This window comes from Notechis scutatus, chromosome 5 (assembly GCF_049901735.1).
Source record: "Notechis scutatus isolate UNSWTSFEM ecotype Mainland chromosome 5, rNotScu1.2, whole genome shotgun sequence".
NCBI classification, from domain to species: Eukaryota; Metazoa; Chordata; class Lepidosauria; order Squamata; family Elapidae; genus Notechis; species Notechis scutatus.
The window spans coordinates 2233582-2258436 of NC_142013.1; the positions used below are offsets into that span (position 1 = coordinate 2233582).

At 44.7% G+C, this 24855-nt stretch overlaps 1 protein-coding gene across 2 annotated transcripts in view; it reads left to right on the forward strand.

Moving 5' to 3' along the window:
* P4HA3 (prolyl 4-hydroxylase subunit alpha 3) overlaps positions 1-24855 on the forward strand; it is a 31085-nt gene that overhangs the window by 313 nt on the left and 5917 nt on the right. For both annotated transcript variants that reach the window (XM_087965960.1, XM_087965959.1), the window contains exons 1-9: positions 1-7; positions 3214-3356; positions 4732-4952; positions 6850-6999; positions 9235-9286; positions 14038-14201; positions 17000-17167; positions 20779-20843; positions 23395-23554. The exon at positions 1-7 is cut by the window's left edge. In XM_087965960.1, coding sequence (XP_087822086.1) covers positions 1-7; positions 3214-3356; positions 4732-4952; positions 6850-6999; positions 9235-9286; positions 14038-14201; positions 17000-17167; positions 20779-20843; positions 23395-23554 — 1130 coding nt within the window. The remainder of the gene's footprint in view (positions 8-3213; positions 3357-4731; positions 4953-6849; positions 7000-9234; positions 9287-14037; positions 14202-16999; positions 17168-20778; positions 20844-23394; positions 23555-24855) is intronic.

Consider the following 24855-nt stretch of genomic DNA (forward strand, 5'->3'; position numbering starts at 1 on the left):
TGGACAGGTGAGGCGGGAGGGGAGGGGAGAGCGGGAGGGACACCCTCGTCTCCTTCCTTCCTTCCTTCCTTCCTTCCTTCCTTCGTCGTCTGTCTATCTTGTCTGTCTTTCTTTCCATCCATCCTTCCTTCCTTCTTTCTGCAGTCTCCTTCATTCCTCTTTTCTTTCTTTCTCTTCCTTCCTTCCCCGTCTGTCTATCTTGTCTGTCTTTCTTTCCATCCATCCTTCCTTCCTTCTTTCTGCAGTCTCCTTCATTCCTCTTTTCTTTCTTTCTCTTCCTTCCTTCCCCGTCTGTCTATCTTGTCTGTCTTTCTTTCCATCCTTCCTTCCTTCCTTCTTTCTCCAGTCTCCTTCATTCCTCTTTTCTTTCTTTCTCTTCCTTCCTTCCCGTCTGTCTATCTTGTCTGTCTTTCTTTCCATCCTTCCTTCCTTCTTCTTTTTGCAGTCTCCTTCATTCCTCTTTTCTTTCTTTCTCTTCCTTCCTTCTTTTCTTTCTGTCTCTTTCTTTCTCCTTTCTTTCTTTGTCTCTTTTTTCTTTCTTTCTCACTTTCATCCTTTCTTTTTCTTTCTTCCTCCATCCCTCCCCTGACCTTTCTTTCCTCCCCTCCCCCTCTCCTCTCCTCTTCTCCCTCCCTGTCTCTTTCTTTTTCTTGCTTGCTTGCATTTTTCTCCATTTCCGTTCCTCCTCTTTCCCTCTCTGTCTCTCTCTTTCTTTCTTTTGTTCATTCTCAGTTCCTTTCTTCCTTCCTTCTCACTCTTTCTTTCTTTCCTCCTCTTTCTTTCTTCATGCCCCTTCCTTCCTCTTCTTTCTTTATTCTTTCTCCATTTCCCTTCCTTCCTTCCTTCCTTGTCTGTCTGTCTTTCTTTCTTTCCTTCCTTCTTTCCTTCCTTCCTTCAGTCCCCTTCCTTCCTTCCTTCTTTCTCCAGTCTCCTTCCTTCCTCTTTTTCTTTCTTTCTCTTCCTTCTTTTCTTTCTGTCTTTCTTTCTTTCTTTCTTTCTCACTTTCATCCTTTCTTTTTCTTTCTTCCTCCAGCCCTCCCCTGACCTTTCCTTCCTCCCCTCCCCTCCCCTCCTCTCCTCTTCTCCCTCCCTGTCTCTTTCTTTTTCTTGCTTGCTTGCTTGCTTTTTTTTCTCCATTCCCGTTCCTTCCTTCCTCCCTCCCTCTCTCTCTCTCTTTCTTTTGTTCATTCTCAGTTCCTTTCTTCCTTCCTTCGTTCCTTCTCACTCTTTCTTTCTTTCCTCCTCTTTCTCTCTTCCTGCCCCTTCCTGCCCCTTCCTTCCTCTTCTTTCTTTTTCCTTTCTCCATTTCCCTTCCTTCCTTCCTTCCTTCCTCCTTTCCTCCCTTCCTTCCATCCACCTTCCTCCTCCCTCTTCTTCTTGGTTCTTTCCTCCCTTCCTTCTTTCTCTCTTTCTCTTCGTTCCCCCTTCCCTTTTCTTCTTTCCTTCCTTCTTTCACCCCAGCAAGTGGGTTGCACCCCAAGTGCCAAGAAAAAGTTGCAGCTCAAGGGCTGATCTCTCCCCAAAACACTATCTAGCTTGGACCCCGATTGGTCTTAAATCCACTAAGGTAAAAGCCTCTTTTTCCCCCCTACTTTGCATTATCTGTTGGATTTCAAAACAGAGACTGGGACCCTGCTGGCATTCAGTTACGTGGCCTCTAAAAGCAACGCTGAGCTCATTTTATGTTGCTTTTGATTTCCTTCTGCCAAGTTCTCTTCTGCAGACCAAATTCCCCAACTTTAAGTGGTAAAAAAGACCGCTTTACTGCACCTTAATTTTCAGGGATTATTGCTTAGAAGACTTAAAATAACTTTATTGCCACGTTGAATGTACACTAATTGGCATACATCAAAATGAAATTTCGCTATATGTAGTATATATTGGAGGCTCTCCACCTCCAATATACACTACATAAAGATGACAACAATAAATAAATCCAAGATTATGCATATACCCACATATATTATGTGTGCATAATACAGCCTAGTTCAGATGTATACATGTACATGGCAAGAAAAACTAATCTTGCGAATTTGCCAGACATATGGCATTGGGAACAAAGCTGTTACAGAATTTGGAAGTCTTGCTATAGATACTTCAAAACCTCCTCCCAGAGGGGAGCAACAGAAACAGACCGTGAAGTGGGTGTGTGGGGTCTCTAACAATTAAGCGTTAAGAGTTGTTAACCTAATCTTATGTAGCTTTTTCTCTGGTAATATTACACTAATAACTAGAAACACTTGCTAGACCAATACTGGAATACAGCTCATCAGTCTGGACCCCACATTACGTATCTGGTACTAACACAGTTGAGAAAGTCCAGAAATATTTCACAAGAAGAGTTCTCCGCTCCTCTACTCGTTGCAGAATACCTTAGGCCACCAGACTCGAAATTTTAGACCTAGACAACCTAGAACTACGCCGCCTTCGGTCCGATCTAAGTATAGTATATAAAATCATACATTGCAATGTCCTACCTGTCAATGAATACTTCAGCTTCAACCATAACAACACTAGAGCAAACAATAGATACAAACTCAAGGTTAACCGCACCAAACTTGATTGCAGGAAATACGACTTCAGCCACAGAGTGGTCAATGTCTGGAATCCTCTACCTGACTCTGTGGTTTCTTCCCCAAACCCCAAAAACTTTAACCTTAGACTGTCTACTATTGACCTCACCCCCTTTCCTAAGAGGTCTGTAGGGGGCGTGCATAAGCGCACCAATATACCTATCGTCCCTGTCCTATTGTTTCTTTTATTTTTCTTATATGTATCCTTGTATTAATAACTATGTTTTTACTTATACCTGTTATCTTGTAAGCAATTGACAAATAAAAATAAATAAATAAATTAAATGGTTTGAGCTCTAAGCACATAGCGCTTATAAGCAGCATCCTGAATGACAGGAAGCAAGCTTTCTATAATCTTCTCCACCGTCCTCACCACTCTCTGTAGGGACTTTCTATCTGAGATGGCAACAAACAGGGATGCAGAGAAGAGCAACCAGGATGATTAGGAGGCCCGAGGATAAAACATATGAAGGACAGTTGCAGGAATTGGGTGTGTCTCGTTTAATGAAATGGTAGAGTCTCCTGCTTGAGCAGGGGGTTGGACTAGAAGACCTCCAAGGCCCCTTCCACCTCTATTATTTTGATTGATTAATAAATGATAATAAAATAATAACAATAAAACGCCATTTCTGTTTCCCAGGTTCTACCAGAAGATCCAGGTTTTGCATCAAGGATCGAGCGGCACCATGGCGAACCCGTTGATGGCGTTTGCCCTGATCAAGAGATTGCAGTCGGACTGGAGGAACGTGGTTTACAGCCTGGAAGGAAGTGAGAATATTCAAGGTGCGCCTTCCTCACAACTCTTTTAAATGGGTCTCCGGGAGTACGACCAAATAACAGCAATCCTTGATTTACTACCGTTTGAATGAACGGTTGTAAATCAAGGACTGCTTTCATTTGGGCGTAGTTCTGTAGACCACCCCCCTTGTGAATGGCATGGCGGCCTAGTGGTGAAGATGCTGGCCTCCCATTCAGAAGGTTGAGAGTTCAGTCCTAGGTAGCTGCAGATATTTCTATCATAGGACGCAAAGAAAAAGAAAAAAATGCTGGTAACTCCACATAGACATCAGGAAATGCATCCAGCCAATAAATGCTCAGCTCCATCTTGTCACGCCGACTCTATGCCAAATTAAGTAATAAAAAGAGAATTTGAAATTACAACCATGCTGAAAGGAAGTGTTGTGGCCCGCCCGTGGCTAGCAGAGCTGGCAGCAGAGTCGGACAGTCGTGAGGAGGTTGGGGAGGAACAAGGGCCAGTCCTGGAGGCCGAGGAAGGCTCGGACGAGGGCTCTGCGTTGGAGGCAGGGATGAGGCCAGGACTGTCTGGCAGTCATCAGCTGCCTTCAGAGTCGGACAGCAGTGAGGTGGAGGAGCAGCTGGAGCCGGTTCCCAGCGTGCACATGTGCAGAGCTGCCAAAAGAAAAGAGCAATTATGAATTAAGGGTCAACGCGGGAGTAAAGCCACAGGTGGACTATGAATGGCCCCTCCCATAGGGATTAAAAGAGGAGCAAAAGGGGAGGGGGCTTTTGGCAGGAAACCATTCGTTCGTTGCAGCCGTGTGAAGCTCTCTGTCTGTGCATCTCAGAGATTCTGTGCTGAGTCCTTCCTTGTCAGCACTGCGTTTGGAAATATTTACTTGGCAGCTCTCCAAGCTAGATGAGGTCTGTGCTCCTAATTACACCCGTGAAAGGCTGCTGGCCAGGCCTTTGGCTGAAGGTGAATGCAAGAAATTCACCTTCGTTTAATAAAAGGGGTTTTGCTGGGACAAAGAGTCTGCTTAGTACTTTTGGGGGAAGCCGAGGTTAGAACAGAAAGTTACTTAAAAACCCAGTCATCACACTTACGACCAGTGTAAGGACCTTGCAATCACTTGATCCAAATTCGGGTGCTTGGCAACGGTTGTAGCTACAACGGTTGTAGCATCCCAGGGTCACGTGATCACTATTTTTCACTTTCCCTGCCGGCTTCTGACTAGCAAATCAGTGAGAGAAGCTGGATTCACTTAACGACCGTGGCCAAAGAGGTTTTTAAGCAGATCAATTTGTCTGAAGCGGTTTAGGGTCTCCCGCTTGAGCAGGGGGTCAGACTGGATGACCCCCCCCCCAAGGTCCCTTCCCACTCTGTTATTCTGTTGTCCCAACTGATCTGGTTTTTCAGCCCTGAAGGTCAGCTATCACCGCTTAGAAGACCGTCTACCTCTCTTTGAGGATCTCGAAGGAGCAGCCAGGGCCCTCATGCGCCTTCAGGACGTCTACGCTCTGAGCGTCAAAGAGTTGGCCAGAGGCCGATTTCAGACGACCAGCGGGGCCCATCCTGACCTCTACCGTCCCAGCCAGGATTTTGCCTTGTCTGCCGATGACTGTTTCCACATCGGGAAGGTGAGTCACCGAAAGCCAAGGTAGCCAAGAGACGATTCCTCAGACAAGGAAATTCCCAGTTGTGGGTTCTCCCGCCACCCCCACACCAGACGCACATACGTACCCTGTCCTTGTTTACTCAAGGGGGACTTGGAATACAGGTAGTCCTTGACATACATCCACATTTTGAACCCAAAATTTCTGGGAGACGTGTGTGAAGTGAATTTTGGCCCCGTTTTTACGACCTTTCTTGCCGCGGTTGGTAAGTGAATCCCTGTGGTTGACGAGTTAGTAACCCAGTTGTTCAGCGAATCTGGCTCCTTCCGTTGATTTTGCTAAGTCGCAAGAGGGGATCACGTGACACACACACACACCTGGGACACTGCGACCGTCATAAATATGAACCAGTTGCCCAGCATCCAAATTTTGATCACGTAATCATGAGGAGGCTACTGTTGTGGCCCCGGTGACGCCAGGCGGAGCTGGCAGCAGAGTCGGACAGTCGTGAGGAGGTCGGGGAGGAACCCGGGCCATTCCTGGAGGCTGAGGAAGGCTCGGACGAGGGCTCTGCGTCGGAGGCAGAGGTAGAGCCAGGGCAGGCTGGCAGTTATCAGCTGCCTTCAGGCTCGGACAGCAGTGAGGCAGGGGAGCTTCTGGAACCAGTTCCCAACCTGCGCATGCGCAGAGCTGCCAAAAGGAAGGCACAATTAAGAACTCGGGGCTGACGTGGGAGTAAGGCCACAGTTGGATGATGAATGGCCCCTCCCGTCAGGATTAAAAGAGAAGCAAAAGGGGACGGAGTGTTGTGGTTAGCCGGCAGCAGGTGCAGATGGCTAAGGAGAGCGAGGACTCTGATGAAGGGCCAGGACCATCAGGGAGTGGACTTCTGCCTTCAGAGATTGTGGAGGCTGGCAGCAGCGATGAGGAGGTTCCCGAGGAGCCTGTGCCAAGTGCGCGTGTGTGCAGGATTGCTGTTACAGCAGCACAGGCGACTCGGGAGTGAGGCTGCAAGGTAATGGCCCCTCCCTCAAGAGGATAAAAGCCAGGTTTGGAAAAGCGTTCTTTGCAGACAGCAAAGAAGCTCTGAAGCTCAACTGGTGGACATCTTAGTTCGTGTTGGGAGAATTCTGTAAATTAGTTCTTATCTCTGGGTTTTTGGCAGCCTTGACAAACAACTTGGCAAGGCTCTTTCTTGTCGGAGCTAATTGTTGGAAAACAACCTTTTATCTGTAAAGGAACAGAATTCTGATTAAACCTTAAAAGGTGGGGGCTGCTGCCTTTGTCTGTGTTTGCCCTCTGGGAACCCGTTTGGGTCAGAACAGGCGGCTTTTGCAGGAAACAACTCGCTCGTTTGGTTGTCTGTTTGTTCCAGCCTCGTGAAGATCTGTCTGTATAACTCAGTCCTTCCTTGTCGGCACTGAGTGTGGAACTATTTACCGGACAGCGTTCCAGGATTGATAAAGGTCTGAGCTCATGAGTCTACCTTCGCGAGAGTGTTTGGCCAAGCCGTTGGCTGACTGTGAATGAAATAAATTCACATTAATGTCATAAAAGAAGGTTTTGCCGGGACTCAGAATTTACTTAGTGCTGTTTGGGGAGGCCCAGGACCAAAGACTTACGTGGGAAAAACGGTCAGATATATCACATTTTCCCACCCCCCTTGTAACTTTGAAAGGTCACTCAATGAACTGCTCTAAGTCAAGGACTACCCGTACACCGGTCCTACGAGAGCTGGTGGCAGAAGCTTGGAATTAGCTGGCCCTGCGGGCCATCTTGGCAAAGCTTTGGGATGTCCACTTTGGTTCCAGGGAAGGCCGAACCATCTCGAATGACAGGGGCATCAATCCAGGGATGACCGCTCTGATCTCGTCTTTCTGCAATCCGGTGTGGATTGTACATCCGAATCAGTTTCTTGCAGGTGGCTTATGACAAGGAGGATTATTACCACTCCATCCCGTGGATGGAGGAAGCTGTCCGGCTCTTCCGGATCTCCTACGGGAACTGGAACACGGAAGATGAGGGGAGCCTGGAAGAGGCCCTGGACCATTTGGCCTTCTCCTACTTCATGGTGAGCCAGGCAGGGTTTTCCTGGATTTTCAGTGGCTTTTATTCCAAATGGCAGCTTTCTTTCTTACTTTTCCTTCCTTCCTTCCTTCCTTTCTTTCTTTCTCTCTCTCTCTCTCTTTCTTTCTTTCCTTCATTCCTTCTTTCTTTTTCTTTCTAATCTTTCTTTCCTCCTCCTCTTTCTTTCTTTCTTTTTTTCTTTCTTTACTTAGTTTTCTTCTTTCTAACCACCCTTCTTTCCTTCCTTTTTTCTTTCTTTGCTTCATCCTATATTTTTCTTTCCTCTCTCCCACCCTCCCTCCCTCCCTCTTTCTTTCCTTCATTTATTCTTTCTTTTTCTTTCTAATCCTCCCTTCCTCCTCTTTCTTTCTTTCTTTATCTAGTTTTCTTTCTTTCTAACCACCCTTCTTTCCTTTTTTTTTCTTTCTTTGCTTCATCCTAACCACCCTCCTCTTTCTTTCTTCCTTCATTTCTTTTTCTTTTTCTTTCTTCCTCCCTTCATCTTTCTTTCTTTCTTTATCTAGTTTTCTTCTTTCTTTCTTTCCTTCCTTTTTCTTTCTTTGCTTCATCCTATGTTTTCTTTCCTCTCTCCCACCCTCCCTCCCTCCCTCCCTCTTTCTTTCTTTCCTTCATTTCTTCTTTCTTTTTCTTTCTAATCCTCCCTTCCTCCTCTTTCTTTCTTTCTTTATCTAGTTTTCTTCTTTCTATCCATCCTTCTTTCCTTCCTTTTTTCTTTCTTTGCTTCATCCTATATTTTTTCCTTTTCCTCTCTCCCACCCTCCCTCCCTCCCTCTTTCTTTCTTTCCTTCATTTCTTCTTTCTTTTTCTTTCTAATCCTCCCTTCCTCCCCTTTCTTTCTTTTTCTTTATCTAGTTTTCTTCTTTCTATCCACCCTCTTTCCTTCCTTTTTTCTTTCTTTGCTTCATCCTATATTTTTCTTTCCTCTCTCCCACCCTCCCTCCCTCCCTCTTTCTTTCTTTCCTTCATTTCTTCTTTCTTTTTCTTTCTAATCCTCCCTTCCTCCTCTTTCTTTATTTCTTCCTTTGTTTATTTATATATTTATTTATTTAGTTTTCTTCTTTCTATCCAACCTTCCTTCCTTCCTTTTTTCTTTCTTTCCTTCATCCTTTTCTTTCTTTTCCTCTCTCCCACCCTCCCTTCCTCTCTTTCTTTTCTCTCTCCCACCCTCTCTTCCTTCTCTCTCTCTCCCACCCTCTTTCTTTCTTTCTTTCTTTCTTTCTTTCTTTCTTTCTTTCTTTCTTTCTTTCTTTCTTTCTTTCTTTCTTTCTTTCTTTCTTTCTTTCTTTCTTTCTCTTCCTTCCTTCCTTTTTTCCTTCATCCTATCTTTTCCTTTCTTTTCCCCTCTCCATTCTCTATTCCTCACTCACTCCCTCTTTCTTTCTTTCTTTTTTCTCTCCCTCCCTTCCTTTTTTTTCCCTTTTCTTCATCCTATTTTTTCTTTCTTTCCCTCCCTCTCTCCCTTCTTTCTTTTTTCTTTCCTTTTCCTCTCCCTTCCTTCCTTTCCCCTCTCCTCCATCCATCCCAAGTCCAGTAGTATCCCCAAATTGCACAAACTCAGGGGGGGATTGTTATTATTTTGAGAGTTAAAAATGAGGAGTCCGCAGATCTAGGACACCTCAAAACTCAAGTCATTCAGTCTTGCTTGGGTTGTTGCTCCTTGTTCTCCTTCACCCAGTACCTTGCAGCCTCCAACCATTATGGGCTAAGCACCTGGAGGCCAAAATCTCCATTTCATGGACTGACTGAGAGAAGGAATGTCCGTTAAATCCAAACGTCCATTAAATCTGAATGCGCCTTTGTACCCATCTATATCTATGTAAATCACATCAATCATGTCAGGTATCTGGATAAAATTAAATTTAGCACATTTTAGGGGATGTTTGTCCACTAAAGGGAAATGCAATTAAATGCAAACTTTATTGGTTTCTTCCCAAATCTATTAAATCAAGGTTTTATTCTTTACTTTTTTAAAAGTATGAGTGGAGCAAAATCCCGAAACAGCCGAAGATAATATTTTTCATAACACGTGTCCCATCTTGAGTTTGGGATTGTTATAATGCTTTGCATGAAGTTTTTAGACTGGGGTCAGGAAGGGGTTGCTTCGAAATTTAAACCCAGACTGCCTTTATTCCTACAAAACATTAACTATCCACTTCTTTTCTCTCTCTCTCTCTCTCTCTCTCCTCCTTTCCCTTTGAAATATTATTTTTTTTACAAGGCAGGAAACATTTCTCACGCCTTAAAGCTATCCCAGGAATTTCTTCACTACGGTATGTGCTTCTCGGAAAGAAATATACCAGATTTATTTGATCTGTCAGTCTAACACCACCCCTTTCAAACTTGTGGTTTTAATAAATTCCATCACATCTTCACTGCCAAAGTAATACTGTATTTACCCGAAAAGGAGGAAACTATGAATTTTGCATGCAAAATTCCCAAACACCGTAAAGATAAGCGAGAGAAAAATTCACTCCTTTCCTTTTTCTATATTCTCAGCAAATAGAACAGGCCTCCCACTGAAAAAAAGTGAATTATTTTTTGGGGGAAAAATACACTAGGTTTGAAGTTACAACAGGCCTCCCTAGAATTATTACTACAGGTTGTCCTCGACTTAGAGCCATGAGGGAGCCCAAAATTTCTGTTGCTAAACAAGACCGTTGTTAAGTGGGGGTTTTGCCTCATTTTACGACCTTTCTTGCAAAAAGCTGTTAAGTTGTTAAGTGAGTCACATGGTCGTTAAGTGAATCTGGCTTCCCCGTTGACTTTGCTTGTCAGAAGGTCACAAAAGGGGACCACCTGACCCCCCCCCCAGGGACCCTGCGACCGTCATAAGTATGAATCAGTTGTGTCTGAATTTTGATCACATGACCAGAGCCTGCAAATGGTCGTAAAGGGGGGGGGAAATGGTCATAAGTCCCTTTTTCCAGTGCCGTTGTAACTTCGAAAGGTCACTAAACAAACGGTTGTAAGTTGAGGACTACTGGTACAAATAGAAACATAAGAAAACATTGAATTTCTGCATTTATTATTACTTTTCTCGTTACAACAGTTCGTTCACTAAATGAATGGTTGTAAGTCCCTGACTTACAACTGGTTGCTTTATGACCGTCTGAAATTACAGATACAGATGAACAGATTTGGAAGGGACCCTTGTAGGTCATCTAGTCCAACGCCCCCACCCAAGCAGGAGACCCTACCCCCATTTCTGACACAATGGACCTCTCCATGGCTACTTAGCATCCGTTTTCGGCGCTAAGATGGTCACACACAATTAGGATTACATTTTGAGCACTTGGCAACTAGCTTATCTTTACAATCATTTGTAGTATCATGTGGCTGCGATTTGCAGTGGTGTTTATTTTTTTTTTTTTGCTGGTTTCCAGTAAACAAAACAACACACCCCATTGGAGGAAATGGATTCACTTAACGACTGTGTTCTCTTAACAATGACGGCATTTGCTTAAGAAAAAAAACTGGTCGAATCCAGTCATGTGATGTTTTGACTTACAACTTCAACCACTTATGACCTTTATTCTGGGCTCAATCTCAGTCATAAATTAAGGATTACTTGTAAATTAAGGATTACTTCCTTTGGGGTAAAATATGATAGATTTTATTTCTTTCAAATTTTACTGCATCACTTGCAATGAAAGAGAAGGAGCAAACCGAATATTATAAGATATGGGAAATATTGAGAGGGATCTCGGAGTCTTAGTGGACAACCAGCTAAATAGGAGCCAGCCGTGTGCAGCAGCAGCAGCCAAAAAAGCCAATGCAATCCTAAGCTGCATTAACAGAGGGATACAATCAAGATCAAGGGAAGTACTAATACCACTCTGTAAAGCCTTAGTAAGGCCACACCTAGAGTACTGCATCCAGTTTTGGCCACCACACTATAAAAAAGATGTTGAGACTCTAGAAAAAGTGCAGAGAAGAGCAACCAGGATGATGAGGGGACTGGAGACTAAAACATAGGAAGAACGGTTACAGGAACTGGGCATGGCTGGTCTAGGGAAGAGAAGGACCAGGGCAGACATGATAGCGGTCTTCCAATAGTTGAGGGGCTGCCACAGAGAGGAGGAAGGGGTCAAGCTATTTTCCAAGGCCCCCAAAGTCCAGAAAAGGAATAACGGATGGAAACTGATCAAGGAGAGATTCAACCTGGAAATAAGGAGAAACTTTCTGACAGGGAGAACCATCAACCCATGGGACAGAAGTTGCCTTCAGAAGTGGTGGGAGCTTCATCCCTGGAGGCTTTCAAGAAGAGACTGGATTGCCCTCTGTCAGAAATGGGGTAGGGTCTCCTGCTTGGGCGGGGGGTTGGACTAGATGACCTACAAGGTCCCTTCCAACTGTGATTATCTGTTATTTTATCAATGGCTAGAGAAAAAAATATGAAAGCTAGAAATAGCTAATAGATTAGTGAAATTTAAAAAATAGGTTAATAGAATTAAATATGTTAAGAAGAGGAGTGTTACAGTAATAGAGATATTATTTATATCAATAAGAATAAGATAAGAATAGAGACTTAATACCAAAGTAATGAACATGGCTGTAAATTTTAATTGTTATTGCACAAGGTATTTGTACCCAGACTATATATATATATATATCTGAACTTTAGGGAATTCAGAAGAACATATTCAACCACACCGTTTTATTCTGAATTTGTTAATCGGGAGGCACTGCCGTTTCCTAAAAATATGCTTCCTAATCATGAGCACTGTAGAATTAAATAATCCCCATTTATTTCGCACTGTCTGGGTATGATTAAGCGACCCTCGGAAACAGCTTGGAAAGGGTTCCTTAATTTTATTTTTTTTCCCCCAAACTGGTAAGTGATATTTTGCACCATCGTGAGTTTCAGACGCTGAGTCAAACTGTTGTTAGAGCACCAGGAACAGAGAAAAAAACATTTTTCTAGCCAGCTGGCATCCATCATCCTTTGGTTGGAGAAAAAGAAACACGCAGACTTCCAGCAGGGTTTTTCAAACTGAGTTGTGCACAATTTGACGGGATCCTTGGAGGTATTAAGGACCAAAAGACCAAAAAATAAATAAATCACTCTACTGGAATATTCCTGGCAGTTTTCAGAAGTGTCTGCAGGTCAAAAAAGTCAAGATGGAGGCCAGGACGATGTAATGGAAGCTCTGCCTGTGGTTTTTTTTTATTATTTGTGCGACTGTTTGAGCACTGTTTGAGCTTAAATGGATTCCGGAGGATGGTAGAGGTCATGAAGGCCTGAAGGAAAATTGTCCATGGGTCGGACACGACTTCGCATAGATACAGGGAGATATACTTCATTTGATAACAGATTAACAGAATTGGAAGGGACCCTGCAGGTCATCTAGTCCAACCCCCATTTGTGAAACATTTAAGTATCTTATATACCATTTTATTTTTGAATTTCCTTATTTCTTACACAACAACAAAGCCCATCTGCAATCTCGATTTTTTTGGGACCAAATCCTGAATTCCCCGCTTCTCCTGACATTGTTCTCATTAAAAATAGAACCCTGGTTTGTTTGGCTAAGAAGAGGTAGGACAGCTGTTTTGTCTGAAATGGCATAGGCTGGGACTCCTGCTTGAGCAGGGGGTTGGACTAGATGACCTTCACGGTCCCTCCCAACTCTTGTTATTTTGTTACAGCCAGTGCTTGACTGACAACCATTTGTTTCAAAGTTACAATGGCACTGAAAAAAAAAGTGACTTATGACCATTTTTCACACTTATGACCGTCGTGAAATCCCCCTGGTTACGTGATCAAAATTCAGATGTTTGGCCACCGACTCCTATTTATGACAGTTGCACGTCCTTAACAAACGTGGCCAGAAAGGTCGTAAAACAGGGCACAGCTCTATTGAGCAACTGTCTTGCTTAGCAATAGGAATCTTGGGCTCAGTCGCGGTCCTAAGTCGAGAACTACCTGCAATTGGGAATTTCGTAATTTTATTTTTTTTCTGCGCTGGAAATATTGCTTCTGCATTTCCAATCAAAGCGTTTAGTTTGTCTACTGAAGAAGAACGGGAGGAACCTTTGGGGACAAACAAAATCGAAATAGGTCCTTTTCTGAAAGTCGAAACAGAAATAAATTAGAAACACAAGTTTCACCCTCCAGTCAATTTTCTATGGGTAGAATTTTGCCTCTTGATTAATGGTTCCATTTGGAAAAGAAAATATGAAGTTCCAAGAGCTTTTTTTTTTAAAACCCTCTGCCATATAATGTCCCAAAAGTGCTTTTTCTGGAGGCAATATATATAAAATTTTACCAAAAAAAAACCTACCCAGCTTGTCTACTAGTAGTAAAACAAATAATATACATATTATTATATGATTATAGTTATATTAACTTATTTGTAGTCATATTAATTATAGTAGCATGCTTATAGTCCTGAATAATATTCATCTTTTACATACACATAACAATAATCTTTCATCTTTTAACTTCCACCTCTTGTATCTAACCACCGATAAAATCTGTCCTATGTTGAATAATACTCTGTGTCTCTTTTTATTTTTCATTTTTAACGCCAATCTATCCATCTCTGCACAATCCAATATTTTCCGAATTATGTTTTCATCTGGTGGGGGTGTCCTCATTTTTCCAATATTGTGCAAATAGAATTCCCGTTGCTGCCAACACACGGGGCATTATGTAGTCCCTTTATCACAGCTTTCTGGTATTATTCCTAACAAAAAAATATGTCTGGCTTCAAATCTATGGGCTGCTTAATCGTCTTTTCCAGCCACGTGTGTATTTTCGTCCAATATTGTCTTGCTTTGATACATGTCCACCACATAGGATAATAGGTACCTGGCATCTGGTTAATTTACCCAACTTATACTTATTATCTTGTAAACAATTGGCAAATCAAATAAATAAATAAATAAAATAAATAAATAAGAAGTGCCCGATCCATTTCAGGGGTGAAGGACAAGGAGGAAAGAAGGGCCTGGGTGGGAAACCGTCTTCTATCCTGGTTTGAAGATGGTTGGGACCATTTTTTTTCCTCTTCCCCAGATCCAGGCAACGAGCGGATGGAGAGGAACGTCCTGAAGTATGAGAAGCTTTTGAGGAAGGATCGGGAGGAGGGGAAAGGAAAAATCACACTACAGAGGCCCAACGTGACCCACCTGGAGACGCGAGATGCTTATGAGGAGCTCTGCCAGAGGCTGGGGTCTCAGGTGGGTGAAGAGAGGAGGAAGGATTGAAAGGTGGACCGCAATTTGATGTGTTCCTGGGTGCGGGCCTCTCTGACGGAGGGAGACCCATTGATTCTATTTGATTCCATAGGTCTCGGCCAGAGATGCATATAATCTGCCTTTTCCAGGGAATCTGCTTCCACTTTAGCCTTACAACCACGAGCCTGTAAGGTAGACTGCTCTGAAGGATCCAAACCTCATCCAAATCTTCCTTGGAGGATTTGGAGGAACTCTTTCTTTCTTTTCTTCCTTCCTTTACTTACTTTCCTTCTTTCTTTCTTTCATTTCTCCTTCCCCCCTCCTTTCCATCCCTCTCTCCTCATTTCCTTCCATCTCTCCTTTGTTCCATCTCCCTTTCCCCCCTCTCTCCCTCCCCTCTCTCTCCTCCTTTCCTTCTGTCTTTCTTTCCTTCCTTTCTCCCTTCCTTCCATCTCTCTCTATCCTTCCTTTCTCTCTTCCTCCCTCCCTCCCTTCTTTCCTTCCCTCATTCTTCCTCCCTCCCTTCCTTTCATCTCTCCTCCCTTCCTCCCTCTCTCTTCCATCCTTCCTTCCTTCCTTCCTTTCCATCTTTCTTTCTTTCTTTCTTTCTTTCTTTCTTTCTTTCTTTCTTTCTTTCTTTCTTTCTTTCTTTCTCTCTCTCTCTCTCTCTTTCTTTCCTTCTTTCTTTCTTTCATTTCTCCTTCCCCTCTCCTTTCCATCCCTCTCTCCTCATTTCCTTCCATCTCTCCTTTGTTCCATCTCCATTTCCCCCTCTCTCCCTCCCATCTCTCTCCTCCTTTCCTTCTGTCTTTCTTTCCTTCCTTCCTTTCTCCCTTCCTTCCATCTCTTTCTATCCTTCCTTTCTCTCTTCCTCCCTCCCTCCCTTCTTTCCTTCCCTCATTCTTCCTCCCTCCCTTCCTTTCATCTCTCCTCCCTTCCTCCCTCTCTCTTCCATCCTTCCTTCCTTCCTTCCTTCCTTTCCATCTTTCTTTCTTCTTTCTTTCTTTCTTTCTTTCTTTCTTTCTTTCTTTCTTTCTTTCTTTCTTTCTTTCTTTCTTTCTTTCTTTCTCTCTCTCTCTCTCTCTCTCTCTCTCTTTCTTTCTTTCCTTCTTTCTTTCTTTCATTTCTCCTTCCCCCTCCTTTCCATCCCTCTCTCCTCATTTCCTTCCATCTCTCCTTTGTTCCATCTCCCTTTCCCCCTCTCTCCCTCCCATCTCTCTCCTCCTTTCCTTCTGTCTTTCTTTCCTTCCTTCCTTTCTCCCTTCCTTCCATCTCTTTCTATCCTTCCTTTCTCTCTTCCTCCCTTCCCTCTCTCCCTTCTTTCCTTTCTCTCTTCCTTCCATCTGTCTCTATCCTTCCTTTCTCTCTTCCTCCCTCCCTCCCTTCTTTCCTTCCCTCATTCTTCCTCCCTTCCTTCCTTTTCATCTCTCCTCCCTTCCTCCCTCTCTCTTCCTTCCTTCCTCCCTCTCTCTTCCTTCCTTCCTTCCTTCCTTCCTTCCTTCCTTCCTTTCGTCTTTCTTTCTTTCTTTCTTTCTTTCTTTCTTTCTTTCTTTCTTTCTTTCTTTCTTTCTTTCTTTCTTTCTTTCTTTCTTTCTTTCTTTCTTTCTTTCTTCCTTCCTTCCTTCCTTCCTTCCTTCTTTCTTTCTTTCTTTCTTTCTTTCTTTCTTTCTTTCTTTCTTTCTTTCTTTCTTTCTTTCTTCCTTCCTTCCTTCCTTCCTTCCTTCCTTCCTTCCTTCCTTCCTTCCTTCCTTCTTTTCCCCTCTCACCAGTAAGACAACTGGACCTTAAAGACTTAAACAGCTTCATCACCTTCCCCCGTTCTGATTCCCTTACAGTTAGCTTCTACCAGATCCCAAGGCACTTCTAACATGGTTTCTAGTCCTCATGAATCTCCCAACCGTTCCAATTGACTTGAAATAGTCTACCAAAGCTGGGAAGGGATTTTTAGCAGGAGGAGGCCTCCTTTCCCCAAACCAAGCTGGTGGGTGTAACTGTAAGACACCCCCCCCCCGCAAATGTGGCCCAAGGACAGTCTATTAGTGCCCCAAACAAATAAATAATCCAGAGGTGTCCCCAGGAGGGGTTTATTAAAGGCAAGCTGAAGTTGAAGCCCACTAGTTTAGTTTAGTTTAGTTTAGTTTATTGTCATTTCACCTCGCTATCACAAAATTAAATACCATCTTCAGTGTGCATTTAGAACAAACACAAACACACATCCTTCACTACTCTACACACTGAATGGAAAACCCCTGATATTGCATTAATGTTGCACTATACAGTGGAATTCAACAGAGTTACTTGCCCTGGGATAGAAGCTGTTTTTCAGCTTATTTGTCCTGGTTTTTATTATTCTCCTGTACCATCTGCCAGATGGTAATAGTTCAAAAAAAAAAAAAAGGGTGTGTGTGTGTGCTGGATGAGTTGGATCTTTGAGGATGTTTTGAGCTTTCTTAAGGCAGCGGGAGTTATAAAGCTCTTCCAAAGAGGGGAGAGGGCAACCAATTGATCCTCTGGGCAATGACGTTCACCCTACCTGGAGTGCTGTCCTATCTGCCACTGTGCAATGGGCAAACCCTACACAGGTGTGCAGTAACAACACAACGTTGCCAAGATGGACAAATACTCCATTAGAGATTTTTGATTGATGCAAGCCCAGCGCTGTCACCTTGCAGCGAGAAAGGGCGGGGGCAGGGGGTGCGAATGAATTAAAATAAATGAATAAATTGTGATCCGTATTTTTTTTTATTTTTTTTTAAATGTTGCTTTGCAAAATGTTCCCATTATGCTGGGTTTTCTTTCAGCCATCCCACCGTCGGCTCTCCTGCTCCTACGAGACCAACCGCAGCCCTTGGCTGATCCTGCAGCCGCTGAAAAAGGAAATTTTGCACCCGCGGCCTGAGCTGGCCTTGTATCACGACTTCCTCAGCCCTTCCGAGGCGGAGAAGATCAAAGCGCTGGCGGCTCCGGGCGTAAGTGATGATGGCGGGCTGTGGGTGCAGTGGAGGGATTCAAATGTTTAAACTATCCGTTCTGTGGGCGTGGCTTGGTGGGCGTGGCTTGGTGGGCGTGGCAGGGGAAGGATATACTGCAAAATCCCCCTTCCCTCCCCACCCCGCTAACCTGCTTTCCAGCTCCGTTCTCCTGGGCAGGGCAACCAAAGGAGACCCAGCCAATCAGCTGTGGGAGTGGCTTGATGGGCGTGGTGTTCTATGGGCGTGGCTTGGTGGGCGTGGCAGGGAAAGGTTCCTGCAAAATCCCCCTTCCCTTCCCTTCCCTTCCCCACTAACCTGCTTTCCAGCTCCATTCTCCTGTGCAGGGCAACCAAAGGAGACCCAGCCAATCAGCTGGGCTCAATGGGAGGCGGAGAATAGATGGGGGCGGGGCCAGACAGAGGTGGGATTGGCCGGTTCTCCAAATAAACTCAAAATGTCCGCTACTGGTTCTCCAGAACTGGTCAGAACTGGGTGAATCCCACCTCTGGCTGGGTGTCTCTGGGGGGGTGGTGAATGTCTCCTTCTGCCTTTCTCTTGCTGTGAAGGGATAGGGAGACCTCGACCCACAATAATTCATTTAGTGGCCGTTCAAAGCTACAACAGCACTCCAAAAATGTGACTTAGGACCATTTTTCATAGTTACGTCCATTTGCAGCCTCTCCTTGCTCACGGGATCCAAATTCAGACGCTCGGCAACTGGTTCATAGTTATGATAATGATCACGGCGTCTCGGGGGGGGGTCATGCCATCCCCTTTTTGGCAACCTTCTGACATGCAAAGTCTACGGGGAAGCCGGAATTCACTTAACAACTAGGTTGCTAACTTATCAACGGCGGTGATTCGCTTAGCGACTTGTGGCGAGAAAGGTTGCGAAATGGGGCAAAACTCACTTGTAAAACAAAATGTCTCACCTAACAACTGAACTTTGGGGCTCGATTGTGGCCGTCAGTGTCTGTTCATTTAGTGTCCGTTCAAAGTTACAACACTGAAAAATGCCACTTATGACCACTTTTTAGGACCATTTGCAGAATCCCCATCACCACACGATCAATTCAGATGTTTGGCCACTGTCTCGTAGTTATGACGGTTGCTTTTGGCGATGTTCTGACAAGTAAAGCCAAATTCACCTACTAATAACTGTGTTACTGACTTAACTGCCGCGATTCGCTTAAGAACGGTGCGAGAAGGTCATAAAAATGGGACAAAACTCACAGTCTTGTTTAGCAACAGAAATTTTGGGCTCAAGTGATAAGATACCAATAGAGGAAAAAGTAATTGAAAAAAAATATGTGAATGTGTGGAAATGAATAGATTAACATTAGAAATTAAAGAAAAAGAAGAACCTGAATATTACATGTTATGGGACTTGTTTTATCAATGGCTAGAAAATAAAATTAATTAAAAGGGATTAGACGTATTTATAGTGCAATAAGAGAAACTAGTGTAATAGATATACTGAATGCTACTTATATTATATATATGGGAATGTGGTTATTATTATATGTATGATGACCCAGGGTGGGATACAAAAGCAACACAGTCACACAAACAGGTGAAGTCCCTTTAATTCCTTCAACTTGGCTTCAAAGCTCCAATTATCATTGACTGGAGAAAAAAAACTCCCCCACAAACAGTTACGAAAAGAAAGAAATGCCGTCCAAACTAAAAATACCTATAAATTATAAATAGGAAAAAAACAACACAAACCACACTGAAGCAATTAAGGAGACAAGGCAGGATAAGGGCTTGAAGACGTACACAAATATCGAAATACACACACTGGGAAGGACTCCAGAACTCAATTAAGAACTGTAAATTATTTCACGCTTTGCTTCCAGCACTGGGCCATGCGCAGTTTGTCCTTTTAAACAGTCCTCCCAGCTGCAGTCCACGAAGGGGATCAGGGCCCTTTCCTCCCCCATAGACCATGCCAATCACGTTTCTCCCTTATCCGCTCCTCCCTGCATGCACTAGGATGAAGAGGGGATGGGCCTGGGTCTTCCTCTGACTGCCCAGACGGCCTGTGCCTTTCCCCAGTTACCCCCACAACCTCTGGAACCACACTCCCACTCCGTCAGCTGTTCCTCCTTTCCCTCGGAGTCAGACTCCAACAAGGGCATGACACCTATTCTTTTTTTCTAACTGATTAAAAAAAATGGTTCCTGAGCCATTTGAATCTTTGGGAGAAATAAAGATAAACACACTGGGAAGGACGCCAGAACTTAGATAAGAAAGGATAGACTAGAATTATTTCACGCTTTGCTTCCAGCACTGGGCCATGCGCAGTTTGTCCTTTTAAACAGTCCTCCCAGCTGCAGCCCACGAAGGGGATCAGGGCTCTTTCCTCCCTCATAGACCACACTATTCACGTTTCTCCCTTATCCGCTCCTCCCTGCGTGCCCTAGAATGAAGAGGGGGTAGGCCTGGGTCCTCCTCTGACTGCCCAGCCGGCCTCTGCCCTTCCCCAGTTTCCTCCACGACCTCCGGAGCCAAACCTCCACTCCCTGTCGGCTGTTCCTCCTCTCCCTGGGAGTCAGTCTCCAACCGGGGGCAGGACAACATGGTTATACTGTTAAGAAGAATATTATTAGTAATTGTCAAGCACATGAAATATGTATCTCATCGACAAATGATTGAAATGGAATGGATTTATTGTATGTTATTGTATGTTAAAATTAAACAAAAAAAGAAATAAATAAATTTGGGGCTTATTTATGGTTGTAAGTTGAGGATTGCCTGCGCAGTTAATCTTAGTTCTGAATCCTGTCATTTTTCTCCTTTTTCGCGAAGCGGTCAAATTCTTCTTGTTCATTTTTCTAAATCTGTTAAGACTCATTAAACAGGAGAAGGTATTTTTTTATCTCAGGGTTTACTCTTAAGAGAGAGGGTGGGGAGATGCCTTTTTTGGATGCCTATTTCTTCAATATTTTGGATAGCTTCTCTCTCTCTTTTTTTTCCTTTTTCTTCCTTTCATGCATTTTCTCAGTTTAATCTCTCTTCCCATTGCTGCAAATCTGGAAGCAGTTTCCATTCAGTCCTTATAAATATAAATATAAATGGTAGATCAAAGCATTAGAGAAATGAAAGATTCATTTCAAAGAATGGGGGAGAAAGGAAGAAAAACAGGAAGGAATTAAAAAAAAAAAAAAAAGAAATCATGTAAGTGGTTTTATTAGTCCTCAACTTACAACTAAAGAGAGGCCCAAAGTTCAGTTGCTAAGCAAGACAACCTTTCTTGCTACTGTTGTTAAGCGAATCACCGCAGTTGTTAAATGACTCACACGGTCGTTAAGTGAACCTAGCTTCTCCCCCCATGGACTTTGCTTGTCAGAAGGTCGCAAAAGGGGACCACAAAATCCCAGGACACTGTGACCGTTGTAAATCTGAGTCAGGTGGCCAAGCAGCTGAATTTTGATCACCTAACCATGGGGATGCTAATGGCCGTAAGGATGAATAACGGTCGTAAGTCCCTTTTGTCAATGATGTGGTGACTTCGGATGGTCACTCAACGGACTTTTCCTTCTCTTCTCCTCTATTTTCCTCTCCTTTTCTCTCTCCCTTATCCCTCTTCCCCTGTTTTGGTCCAGTTGCAGAGATCTGTGGTGGCTTCAGGAGAAAAACAGGAACAAGCCGACTATCGGATCAGCCAGAGGTAAGAAGGGTGGGCTTCAACTTCCAGAATTCCCCAGCCAGTCATTATTTTTCTTCTTCTTCTTCTTCTTCTTCTTCTTCTTCTTCTTCTTCTTCTTCTTCTTCTTCTTCTTCTTCTTCTTCTTCTTCTTCTTCCTCTTCCTCTTCCTCTTCCTCTTCCTCTTCCTCTTCCTCTTCCTCTTCCTCTTCCTCTTCCTCTTCTTCCTCTTCTTCCTCTTCTTCTTCCTCTTCTCCTCCTCCTCCTCCTCCTCCAAACCCACTTCCTTCTATCGGTAGCACTGATTATGTTTCTTTCCTTCTCTTCCTCCTTCCTTTCTCCCTTTTTTCTTCCTTCCTTCTCCATCTTCCCTCTCCTCTCCCCTTCCCTCCCCTTCCCTCCTCTCATCCCTCCTTCTCTCCCTTCCATATTTCCTTCCTTCCCCATTCTCTCCTCCTTCTCTTTCGCCTTTTCCTATATTTATTCATTAGATTTACTGTACATGGTACCCCTTTCACTGTCATACAACAGTGGATAGCTTAAAATCTTCCTTCCTTCCTTCCTTCCTTCCTTCCTTCCTTCCTCCCTCCCTCCCTCCCTCCCTCCCTCCCTCCCTCCCTCCCTCCCTCCCTCCCTCCTTCCTTCCTTCCTTCCTTCCTTCCTTCCTTCCTTCCTTCCTTCCTTCCTCTCTCCTTCCTCCCTCCTTCCCTCCTCCTTCTCCTTCTCCTTCTCCCATTTTTATTCCTTTATGTATTAAATATATTGCATATGCCACCCATGACTCCCTGTCCCAAGACAGTGGACATCTCAAAATCTCTCCTGGTGCCTTTTTCGAAAGAGCCCAACCCAGCCAGCCACTCCTGGACCCTTTCTCTGTCCATTATTTCAAAATCTGCCTCCCGCCCCCCCCCTCTTTCCAGCACCTCTTTTTTTCCTTTCGTGTGCCCTGAGCTCCAGGGAGCCGGTCCAAAGGGGAGTGTTGGATTTGCACCCCGAGAGACCCTTGACCTACCTTTGCCCAAATTACGTCCCCAGAGGCTAAACGTTCATCCTTTCTGGAATGGCCTTCAAACGCCTCCTTTACAGAGCCCGCCTGGTTTTTCTACTCTATACCTTCTTCTCCAGAGGGATGAATTAATTTTAACCCCCATGAATCATTTCCCCCGTGAGCCTCTGTCTGAGTGGAAGGGAAATGACTTCAGGCAGTCTCTTGAAAAGCCAAGAAAGAGAGAGAGAGAGAAATATATATATATATATATATACACACATATCAAGTTGCTATAGCTGCACAGCCGTCCCTAAAATGTGTTTCATGATCTCACAGCTGAATTTTGCAACCCGCAGAGAGGAAAAACCCTTAAGCGCTTCTCCAGCAGCTACAGGAAAGAAAAAAGGAGTTAACTCTTCTCTCCCCACGGATGCTCCGTAGAAAAGAGATTTAGCCTGGATTGGGGAGATCTCAGATCAGAATCGGTCCCGTTGATCTCTTTTAAATACTGATTAGCAATGTACCTGGGAATGGTTGTGGGAATTGTGTTATTGGATGCTTTCAGATAACCTTTTACTTTCTTCTTCTTTTCTTTTGAAAAGCTTCTTCTTCTGCATCCTGGTAACTTTCTTCTCCTTCTCTTCTTTTCCCTTATTTTGTCTTCTACCTCCCCCCTCCTCTTCCTCCTCCTCCCGTTCTCCTTCTCCTCCACTCTGTCAACCCCACTTCTGTCCAGCACTGATGATGTTTCCTAGTTGGGTCATGAAATGTCTGCAAGAAAACAACCCAGCTCAGAAAGCACCAAGGACCCACACCTCCTCCTCTCCTTCTTCTTCCCTTCCTCCTCCTCCTCCTCCTCCTCCTCCTCCTCCTCCTCCTCCTCCTCCTCTTCTTCCTCCTCTTCCTCCTCCTCCTCCTCTCTCCTCTCCTCTTCTTCTTCCTTCCTCCTCCTCCTCCTCCTCCTCTCTTCTTCTTTCCTCCTCCTCCTCCTCCTCTTCTTCCTCTTCTCCATCTCCTTCTCCTTCTCCTCCTCTCTGCAAACCCCCCTCCCTTCCAGCACTGATGACATTACCTAGTTGGGTCATGAAATGTCTGCAAGAAAACAACCAAGCTCAGAGAGCAGCAAGAACCCCACAACTCCTCCTCCTCTTTCTCTTCCTCCTTCTTGCAAACCCCACTCCCTCCTAGCACTGATAATGTTCCCTAGTTGGGTCATGAAACATCTGCAAGAAAACAAGCTCAGAGAGCACCAAGGAACCTCACCGTCCTCCTCACCCTCTTCTTCCTCCTCCTCCTCCTCCTCTCCCCTACTTTGATCAGAGTTATGAATTAAGTCAGAATAGCAGAATAATTCAACAATAGAGTTGGAAGGGACCTTGGAGGTCTTCTAGCCCAACCCCACTGCTCAGGCGGGAGACCCTACCCCCTTGCAGACAAGTGGCTGTCCCGTCTCTTCTTGAAAGCCTCCGGTGTTGGAGTTCCCACCGTTTATGGAGGCAGCTCGTTCCAAAGTCGTGGAATTGCTCTCGGGCGGAAGCCATTTTGTGGCTCGCTGTCGGGCTGCCGCTATTCCTGGGTCTTTTTCAGCGCTTGGCTGAAGGACAGCCTGGATCCTGTGGTCGGGGCATTGGGTCGAAGGGCTGCGGCCCTAACAGGCTTGAATAGCCAGCACCCTTACGCAGAATACCTCCAGGTGGTCAACTACGGGCTGGGAGGCCACTACGAGCCCCACTTCGACCATGCGACGGTGAGTAAACCTGTTGCAAGCCCTTTGCACGGGAGAACAGCTTTTCCATCCTCTGAGGCAAAAATATCTTCATTTCTAACCAAGGATTTCCCCAAAAGGAAAGAACAAGACAGTGATGGGGAGGAATAATATCTCCCTTAAGCACAAAAACCAGCTGGGTGACTTTGGGCCAATCACCAGGAGACTGTGAGTTCTAGTCCTGCCTTAGGCATGAAAACTGGCTAGGTGACTTTCGGTCCAATCACCAGGAGACTGTGAGTTCTAGTCCTGCCTTAGGCATAAAAACTGGCTAGGTGACTTTCGGTCCAATCACCAGGAGACTGTGAGTTCTAGTCCTGCCTTAGGCATAAAAACTGGCTAGGTGACTTTCGGTCCAATCACCAGGAGACTGTGAGTTCTAGTCCTGCCTTAGGCATAAAAACTGGCTAGGTGACTTTCGGTCCAATCACCAGGAGACTGTGAGTTCTAGTCCTACCTTAGGCATAAAAACTGGCTAGGTGACTTTCGGTCCAATCACCAGGAGACTGTGAGTTCTAGTCCTGCCTTAGGCATGAAAACTGGCTAGGTGACTTCGGTCCAATCACCAGGAGACTGTGAGTTCTAGTCCTGCCTTAGGCATAAAAACTGGCTAGGTGACTTTGGTCCAATCACCAGGAGACTGTGAGTTCTAGTCCTGCCTTAGGCATGAAAACTGGCTAGGTGACTTTCTGTCCAATCACCAGGAGACTGTGGAGTTCTAGTCCTGCCTTAGGCATAAAAACTGGCTAGGTGACTTTCGGTCCAATCACCAGGAGACTGTGAGTTCTAGTCCTACCTTAGGCATAAAAACTGGCTAGGTGACTTTGGGTCCAATCACCAGGAGACTGTGAGTTCTAGTCCTGCCTTAGGCATGAAAACTGGCTAGGTGACTTTCGGTCCAATCACCAGGACACAGGGAGTTCTAGTCCTGCCTTAGGCATGAAAACTGGCTAGGTGACTTTCAGTCCAATCACCAGGAGACAGTGAGTTCTAGTCCCGCCTTAGGCATGAAAGCCAACTGGGTGACTTTGGGCCAATCACCAGGAGACGGTGAGTTCTAGTCCCGCCTTAGGCATGAAAACTGGCTAGGTGACTTTCAGTCCAATCACCAGGAGACAGTGAGTTCTAGTCCCGCCTTAGGCATGAAAACTGGCTAGGTGACTTTCAGTCCAATCACCAGGAGACAGTGAGTTCTAGTCCCACCTTAGGCATGAAAGCCAACTGGGTGACTTTGGGCCAATCACCAGGAGACTGTGAGTTCTAGTCCCGCCTTAGGCATGAAA